General features: G+C 50.3%; 1 protein-coding gene across 1 annotated transcript; it reads right to left on the reverse strand.

Moving 5' to 3' along the window:
* Positions 1 to 803: 803 nt before the first annotated feature.
* LOC121272484 (immortalization up-regulated protein-like) lies at positions 804 to 9,341 on the reverse strand. The gene is made up of 3 exons (XM_041179083.1): positions 9,282 to 9,341; positions 9,088 to 9,174; positions 804 to 1,033 (listed from the first exon to the last, which is right to left on the reverse strand). The coding sequence occupies exons 1-3, from the start codon at positions 9,321 to 9,323 to the stop codon at positions 926 to 928; spliced, it is 237 nt and encodes a 78-aa protein (XP_041035017.1). The 5' UTR covers positions 9,324 to 9,341; the 3' UTR covers positions 804 to 925.
* Positions 9,342 to 9,603: the final 262 nt, after the last annotated feature.

Raw genomic sequence — 9,603 nt, forward strand, 5'->3', positions numbered from 1 at the left:
GTGTTTGACAACAGTTTGACTGTTAATCCACATGTACTCATATTAACCCTGATCGTTAGAGAATAAGATGGATATTGTAAATTGTTTTATCTTTGTGACCTTGTATAATAAAGTTTATTTTTGTTTGTTCAAAACCTGTGGAATCTCGTGGCTTTACTCTCTGAGCAAGTGTCTTAAATCTCAAACTTTGTCCACGTTAAACAAAACATTATTGGTCCCTAACCGAATTGTACCAAAAACTTGGGGGTCTGGACTAGGATCGTAACAAGGGTGACGGCTTAATCATGTGCTTGATGAATGAAAGCCAGTGACTGAAGAGCTTACCAATGCTATTTCAGATTGATATCTCTGTAATTCATCTCGCTGGTATCTCAAAATTAACAACAGCAACTTGCATTTATATCGTATCTTTAGTATAGTGAAAGGTCCCACAGAGTTTCACAGGAGTGTTCTCAGACAAACCAATCTGGCTCTGAGCCACTTAAGGTGACATTAGGGTCAGGTAACTAAAACCGTAGTCAAAGAGGCAGGTTTCAAGGAACATCTTAAAGGAGGAAGAGAGGTTTAGGGTGGGAATTCCAGAGTTTATGGCCCAAATAACTGAAGGTGTGGCCATCAATTGAAGTGATTAATATACAAAATATTTTAGAACACAATTGGCATTGAAGTAACTCAAAGACAAGTATGTAGAGAAGTTGCCTAACTAATAACCTGAGTACATTTTGAAGACTTACCTGGAAACTCTCCAGAATTAAGGCTGCCCATGAACAGTTAATAGAAGGATAAAGACTGCAAACCAAGTGTACAAAGGACACAGTTTAATTTAAAAAGCCAAACTAGGGTTCGTTAAACATGCAAGAAACAAAACGATTAGGGGCAAGAACAAAATCTTTTTATAAATCTTGTTGGGTTTCTTCGGCCGCTGTTAGTGTCTGCATTTCTCGGTCTGCCCTTTGTCTCTCTCTCTCTCGCTCTCTTTCACCTGGTCCGCTTTCGCTTGCTTCACTTTCTTCTTTTTCTCTCCACATCCAGGCTGTCATTAAATAAACCAAAAAAAACCGTCACTAAATGAATGAAGACAACAGAAAGGTGCCCACTAGGCTAGGTACTGGCATCACTCACATCCACAATCCCATCTATGTTTTGGCTCTTGGCTTACTATTGAGGTCTTGTGGTACATTGGGTAGCGTCCCTGCCTCTGAGCCAGAAGCTTGAGGTTTAAGTCCCACCCAGGACGTGGTGACCAAGGGAGATGCATTCATAACACGGCCAAGCAGGTGGAGTATCAACTTGTAAACCCCTCCAATACACACCAATGGTAAGAGTGGGAGAGATTCCAGGTCAGCCATGCGATGGAAAGAACATTGGAGCCTCTAGCATCACTATCCAGACTACAGCATACATGTTAAAGTGTGTGTTGCCACAGCAACTCATACTCCCTGTGTGAACTGGAACACACACCATGGGCTTATCGCTGAACTGAGTGCAGCATGCTGTGCTGCTCAAGGACAACAGTTTGGGACAATCTCGGAATCAGTGGAGAGAACCAGGCAATGTGAGTTCACTTGCCTTTTATACAAAGGCCAACACGGCTTGTCAGGAAGTCTCCGCAGCATTTAACCCCAGACTGTCTGATCAGGCTAATTTCAGTCTTCCAGAGTTTGACCAGCTCTATAGTTATTGGCCACATACAATGAAACTAAACTAAACATTAACAGAACCATAATAATATATCGGCACCTGTGTTCACCTTAAAATACTCAAACACAAGTCATAAGAAATTTAAAACATTTTAATTTTACCCGTCTGCTTCATCCAATCATTTGTCTGTGATTCCACCAACTTAGTCTCATCTTTTCCAATCCTTTCCTCACTGGAAAATAAAACTAGGAACTATGGAGGGATCGAGAGATTAAGGGGTCCAAGTATGGAAACCAATGTAAGGCAGTGGGCAGTTACAACAAATAATTACATAGTCTAATGGAATGTTGGCCTTTATCTTTAAGGGGGCTGGAATACAAAGGGGCTTCAACTGTTTATGATTTATATTAATGACTTGGATGAAAGGGACTGAGTGTATTGCTGATGATACAAGGTCAGTAAGTTGTCAGCAGGCCACAAAGACCCTGCAAAGGGACATATATCAGTTAAGTGAGTGGAAGAAAAATTGGCAGTTTGGAGTATAATGTGGGAAAATGTGGACTTGTCCATTTTGAAGGAACAAATAGAAAAGCAGAGTATTATTTAAATGGAGAGAGACTGCAGAATGCGGCAGTACAGAGAGACCTGGGTGTACATGAATCACAAAAAGTCAGTATTTAGGTACAGCAAGTAATTAGGAAGGCAAATGGAATATTGGCCTTTATTGCAAGGGGCTTGGGGTATAAAAGTAGGGAGGTCTTGCTACAACTGTACAGGGCATTAGCTAGACCACATCTGGAATACTGTGTACAGTTTTAAGGAGGGATAGACTGGACTTGCATTGGATATAGTTCAGAGAAGGTTCACTAGGCTGATTCCTGGGGTGAAGGGGTTGTCTTAGAGCTATAGAGTTATACAACACAGAATCAGGCCCTTCAGCTCATCGTGTCTGTGCCAGCCATCAAGCACCTATCCATTCTAATCCCATTTTCCAGCAATTAGCCCATAGCCCTGAATGCTTTGGCGTTTTAAGCACTCATCGAAATACTACTTCTGTGAAGAAAGGTTGAGCAAGTTGGGCTATTAGTCATTCGAGTTCAGAGATGTGATCTTATTGAAATGAATGAGATTCTGTGGAGGCTTGAGAGCTGGATGCTGAGTGGATGTTTCCCATAGTGGGGGCACAGTTTAAACAGAAGGGGTCTCCTATTTAAGATGGAGATGAGGAGGAAATTCTTCTCTCAGAGGGTTGTTAAGACTGTGGAATTCTCTTCCCCAGCAAGCAGTGGAGGCTGGGTCATGGAATATATTCAAGGCTGAGTTAGACAGATTTTTGATTGGTGAAGGAGTCGAGGGTTATAGGAGGCAGGAATGGAGTATAGTTAAGGCCATAATCAGATCAGCCATGATTTTATTGAATGGCAGAGCAGGCTCGAGGGGCCGATTGGCCTAAACCTGCTTCTATTTCTTATATTCTTATGGAAGTTATGTTACATTTAAAGAGCATTGGTTGCCAAGCCTCAGGAAAGACATACTGGCTTTGAAGGAAGGGGGTGCAGCACAGATTAATCAGAATTATACCAGGGCTGAAAGAATTAAATGACGAGGATAGTCTAGGCTTGTCTTCCCTTGTGAATCGAAGGTTAAGGGGTGATCTAATTGAGGTGATCAAAGAAGTTGATGATTTAGATAAAGAGAAATGATTTCCTCTGGTTGGGGGTTGGTGGGGGTGGTGGTGGGAGGTGAATTCTGAACCTTAAAATCAGAGCCGGGCCATTCGGGGTGATGTCAGGAAGCACTTCGTGACACAAAAGGTAGAGGTGTTGAGGCTGGAGGTCAATGGAAAGTTTCAAAACTGAGATTGACAGATTTTTTTGTTTGGTAAGGATATTAAGGGATACAGAACCACGATGGGTGGAATCAGCTTGAAGGGCTGAACGACATTGCTCTGCCTGAAACTGGGTACTTCAAAGGAGCTTTCATCTTCAAACACCTGCTTTTTTACTGACATCGAAATGATTTGGAATAGGCAGAAGAAGAATGATATCAAAATAAGTTAAAATTCAAATTAGAGAGCACGGAGAAAGGATGTAGGATATTGCAGGAAGTTAAACAGTTTGGCAGACTGGGCAGAGGAGAGGCTGATTCAGTTTCATGAAAGGAGCAAATTCCTGCTCACATGAACATCTGCCAGTGGCTGCCCCAGTATTTCAGTTCCTGCATGAATCAGCAAAATTAAAATTATAGATAAAACTTAATCCCAAAACCTTCACTGGCCTGTGAAAGAATTTCTGTGACAATGAGCGGATTTGCACTAAAGTGTGGTAGCGGCAGGATAAAGGACTTTCCACTCGCTGGCCGCAATGGTGGCTTTTCACGCTGTATCGCCCCAGCGCGTCCAGCCTCATTCCTGAGAAACTCGGCGGGTTGCTGGCAGGACGACCTCTGATTCACCTGCCCCGCCATCACCTCAGGCCTTCAGTAAACCTGGCGCCATCTTTAAAGGCCGTCCCTGCAGCTGGAAATGTGGCTGCCAAAGGAAGGAAACGTGCTGCCCCCCAAAATTAGTGACGCCACCCTCCAGCGACTACTGGATGCTGTGGAGATCCACCGTGAAGTCCTCTACCCCCCACTCTGGGCGAAGGCCAGCAAGCAAGGTGATCAATCCAGTAAGGGAGGCAGTGACAGTGATGGTCAGCACCAACATCCTGCAAAAGAGGACAGACACCCCGTGCCGCTACAGAATGAATGATCTCCTCCATTCCGCAGGGTGAGTCACTCCTCTCATCACTCTCAACTCACACACTCACAAACCATCACACATCCACAGGGATCTCACACCTCATGGACAACATCACTAACTCTCACACACACCTTCACATCCTCATCAGGCTCATACCCTGTAGAGCTCGTGACCTCATCCTGTCCACGGCTCCACTCACCACACTAACATTCCACTCAGTGTCACTGCTCACACTCTCTCCAGCTGTTTTCATGCAGGAGAAGCTGGCTCACAGCAGCAGGGAGAGGTCCCAGACCGGAGGGTGGAGTGGCCCACATTAGACCCCTCACTCACTTTGAGGAGCGGCCATTGTGCTGAGTGGTGAGGATGTGGACCCTGCCTGTGGTGTGGGTGAGATCGGATGTGAACACCCTCATGAGGATCCTGCACCACATCATCCCTCTCAATGTAAATGTGAGTGTCTCTCTCTCCTGCTTTTGATTCTGCTGCCATGCACTCATTATCTCTACTTTGGTTCACAGGGAGCTCTGCCAAGCGAACGACACTCTCAGCCAGCCAGTCCCTCTGCTCCATCCCGGTCCTCACCTCCAGCCAAGAGGACACCTCCTCCATTGAAGAGCTGGGAATAAACAGCCTGGAAGACCCGTCACAGCGCTTACCCACACCCTGCACCAGCCCAGAGACACACACCTCGATGGGACCTAGATCTAGAGCAGGTTTGGGTTCACAATCTGGTGGTCACCGCACAGACATGTGTCCACAGCAGGAGGAGGCAGGTTCGACCAAGCTCCCCAGCACTCGGAGGGCAGCTGGAGAAGAGGTATCTGCGAGGTCCCAGTCAGGTGACGAGCCTCTGGATTTGGCCTTCAAACTCATTCTGGGGAGTCAGCAGAAGGCAGGGGAACATCACCCAGAGCTGCTGGAAGCCCTGAACAGAGTGGCACGCGAGTCAGGGGAGTGGGTCTGCCTGCTCTCTGATAAAGTGGTGCCCACATGTGCACATATGGAGGTCTCCATGGGGAGGATGGCGGACGCCATGGAGACCCTGGTCCAGCAGAACGTGGAGGTGTGTGCAGACCTGCCCCTCCATCGCAGGAGCCATGGGTGAGTTCCTGCAGTAGCAACGCGAGAGGGAAACAGGGCACCTTGACATCCCTCCAGGTGCTCCTTCCCCTCAAGGAGTAAGGCTGGAGCCCCAGGGCACCTGAAGGGAGGAGGAGCAGCAGCTGGACACCCCTGGGTCATCCACTCAGGAATCTCAGAGGTTGTCCTCTCCCTCCCAGTCCCCTTTACCTGTGAGCCCCTCAACCTTGTCCTCTGTCACCGCAGAGGGAGCAGCCGGCCCACAGGAGGACAGACAAAGCAAGTCAGGGCCCTCAAGACCTCAGCTCTCCAGAGGACCCATACCAAAGTCAATAGAGGCAACGGGGCCAATCATTGCACAGGCTGTCTCCACCCCTGCTGTGGATGTCAGGGCAGCACCTACAAGGAGAGATAGGCTGAGAAAAGTTAAGAAATTCTGATCACAAGTGGTTGTCACTTTATAATCTGAGGATATATTTACTTTCACTGAATAAAGTGTAATGGTGTCTTTCAGCTTCATTTACAGGTTTCGTGAGTCTTCCCCCTGCATCCCCCCCACTAGCAGGTCAGCTGCACACAGCCGGCCCATGAGTGATTCTGGAGGGAGAGTGTGAGTGTGGCAGGGCCTTTCAGAGCCTCATGTAAGCCTCTCCCACACACACGGATCCTTCCTCCATCATTCATCTCAATGTCCTGAGTATTTTCAATGCTGCCTGCTGAGATTCTCTTTCAGTTGTCCATCTGAGCTGACCTCCATCTCCGCCCACCCACTGATCTCACTCCCATGCAGCACCTGTTCCTGCCCAACATGAGGCTCTGCTCAGTTTTAATTTCTATGAAATGGTAGTTGTTAAGTTTATCATTAGCTCCCCCTCTCCTTTCCTCTCCCCCAGTCACCCATGTCCTTTCCCCCATCACTGTTGACCCCCCTGGCATCACCTTCCACCTCCCCACCATCACCTATCAGCCAGAACCCTTTTCTTTCCAGGATGTCCAGGTGAACATGTACATTCCCTACTTTCCTGAGAATCCCACCCCCATCCACATTGACCTGACTGACCTCCTCCTTCCCACCCCCAGGATCTGTGTCTGCCTCCGAGTCCCCACCAACCACCCTCGCTGTCCCTTCTACTGCAGCCATCGCATCCCCTCTGGCTCACTCTGCACCCTCTCATACTCACCATCCCTTCTTATTACGTCCACCCTCAGTTTGCTTCCCAGGAAGCAGTCATCGACTCCACAGAGCCCTCCCTTGCACATTCACCTAGACATCCCCCCACCTTTACTCCTTCCTCCATCTCTACTCCCTTCTCTACCCCCACTCCCTTCTCCGCTGGACTTCTTCCTCCCTCTGAAGTCCTTCCCTCGCTGAACTCTTTCTCCCACACCTTCCTCCCCAGTTGTTGCATTCTCCCCTGTTACACCTTCACCCCAACTCCCAACCTCACCCCCACGCCACCTTCGTCCCCCCCCTCCCAAACTCACCATCCACCCCCGTATACCTTCCTCTCCCACCCCTACCCCCTCCGATACACCTTCCTCTCCCACCCCTACCCCCTCCGATACACCTTCCCCTCCCACCACCACCCCCTCCGATACACCTTCCCCTCCCACCACCACCCCCTCCGATACACCTTCCCCTCCCACCCCTACCCCCTCCGACACACCTTCCCCTCCCACCCCTACCCCCTCCGACACACCTTCCCCTCCCACCGCTACCCCCTCCGACACACCTTCCTCTCCCACCCCTACCCTCTCCGACACACCTTCCCCTCCCACCCCTACCCCCTCCGACACACCTTCCCCTCCCACCCCTACCCCCTCCGACACACCTTCCCCTCCCACCCCTACCCCCTCCGACACACCTTCCCCTCCCACCCCTACCCCCTCCGACACACCTTCCCCTCCCACCCCTACCCCCTCCGACACACCTTCCCCTCCCACCCCTACCCCCTCCGACACACCCTCCCCTCCCACCCCTACCTCCTCCGACACACCTTCCCCTCTCACCCCTACCCTCTCCGACACACCTTCCCCTCCCACCCCTACCCCCTCCGACACACCTTCCCCTCCCACCCCTACCCCCTCCGACACACCTTCCCCTCCCACCCCTACCCCCTCCGACACACCTTCCCCTCCCACCCCTACCCCCTCCGACACACCTTCCCCTCCCACCCCTACCCCCTCCGACACACCTTCCCCTCCCACCCCTACCCCCTCCGACACACCTTCCCCTCCCACCCCTACCCCCTCCGACACACCTTCCTCTCCCACCCCTACCCCCTCCGACACACCTTCCCCTCCCACCCCTACCCCCTCCGACACACCCTCCCCTCCCACCCCTACCTCCTCCGACACACCTTCCCCTCCCACCCCTACCCCCTCCGACACACCTTCCCCTCCCACCCCTACCCCCTCCGACACACCTTCCCCTCCCACCCCTACCCCCTCCGACACACCTTCCCCTCCCACCCCTACCCCCTCCGATACACCTTCCCCTCCCACCCCTACCCCCTCCGATACACTTTCCACTCCCTCCCCAACCCCGCTCTGGTACACCTTCCTCTCCCACCCCTACCCCTTCTGATACACCTTCCTCCCCCGCTCGCTGCTGGAGCTTCCCCTCTCGCCCCCCGCCCTCGCTCATTGATCATCCATAGCAGTCCACGGCCGAGTCTGTGATGTTCTGAATCAGACCCCAGACGTCAATGGAGACCTCCCACCCTCCCTGAGCTGCTTTGTGGTGGAGACATGTCCGTGAGAATCCACCCAGCATGTGATGGACATCGTCCTCCCAGGTCTGGTAACTATTCGTCTCCAGCATCTTCTGATATGGTAAAGTCCCGATTTCTGCACGTCACGCGTGTCCAGGCGTGTTCTGGGTCTGCATGTTTTCTTGCCGGCGTGTGTGGTAAAGTTAATGTGCGGGGGGAGGTGGCGGGGCGATTCCAGTAAACAGGCAGGATGATGAGGTGCAATTACATTGAAATTAGATTCCTGATGTCCAGCAGCGGGAAAGGCAGTGACGGGCGGAATGGACAATCACAAACTGGATTCACGACAGCGTGAAACTGACTTTTGGGCTTCTCGCCATATTGTCCACTCACGGCCGCCATGACACCTGATGCCAGTGGGCAGGGAAAATTCTGGCTGACATCAGAAACAAGAAAGAATTTCATTTGTTTTGTGCATTTCAGAACCTCAAGATGTCCCAAAGCTTTACAACCAGTGAAGTGCTTGTAAAATGCAGTCATTGTAGCAAATTCAGAAGCCAAGGTCCCGCAAACAGCAATTAAATCAAAGGCCACATGATTGAGGGGTAAATATTGGCGAAGGGATAACTGTCCTGCTGTTCTTCCAATAGTTCCATGGGATCTTTTACAGGCACCCAAGGCACCTCAGTGTAACTCCTCATCTGAACGATGCACCTCCAATAGTGCAGCACTCCCTCAGTCGTGTGCTTGTGTATCAGCCTCAATTTTGAACTCAAGTCTCTGGAGTCACACTTGAATCCACAAATTTCTGACTCCAGAGAGGAGAGTACGCAACCCACCCTGACACCGTAGCTATTTGTCAGATATATCACACCCATAATGATGAGGATTATATCCAAAACTCACCGTTCCTTCACTTTCACTGTCTGAGGAACTGCTACTGGAGCTGGAGCTGGAGTTGGAACTGGAGCTGGGGGATGGGCCATCTCCTCCCTGGTGTTAAAGAGAAACAGGTCCCGGTCAGGCATTTCCAGTCGGCTGTAACAGCATTTTATTAAAACTTTCCTCAATATAGTGTGTGCCTGACGAGTTACTCCCACCTTGTACATGCTGAGGTCAGTGACTCTGTTCCTCCACAGCATCCCCGTTGCTGGATATTCCTGACTTTAGTGACACTGCAGGAAGTGGCAGTTACTGCTTCCCATTTCCCTCCACTCCACTGGGTTACCGGTTCTTTATTGCTTTTTATTTTTATGACTTTTGGAATCTTGTTAGGAGAGATGGGACTTTATTATAGGTGCACTGGGTCCCCACCACCTTCACACTGCTCACTGGGGAAGCTCTGCTTCATTGGCAGGTGCATCCTTTGGACAGTAAGGTCAGGGAAGCCCAGGTTAGATGCCGACTTCATAGGGAGTTATC

Source organism: Carcharodon carcharias, chromosome 34, assembly GCF_017639515.1.
Source record: "Carcharodon carcharias isolate sCarCar2 chromosome 34, sCarCar2.pri, whole genome shotgun sequence".
Lineage (NCBI taxonomy): Eukaryota > Metazoa > Chordata > Chondrichthyes > Lamniformes > Lamnidae > Carcharodon > Carcharodon carcharias.

What these genes read in the sequence shown, in the direction of transcription:
- LOC121272484 (XM_041179083.1), bottom strand. Translation starts at nt 9,323, where the DNA reads ATGCTGTGGAGGAACAGAGTCACTGACCTCAGCATGTACAAG. An exon ending in CTGACCTCAGCATGTACAAG is followed by an intron (nt 9,175 to 9,281) that starts GTGGGAGTAACT and finishes CTTTAACACCAG; the next exon opens with GGAGGAGATGGCCCATCCCC. An exon ending in ACAGTGAAAGTGAAGGAACG is followed by an intron (nt 1,034 to 9,087) that starts GTGAGTTTTGGA and finishes ATTTAATGACAG; the next exon opens with CCTGGATGTGGAGAGAAAAA.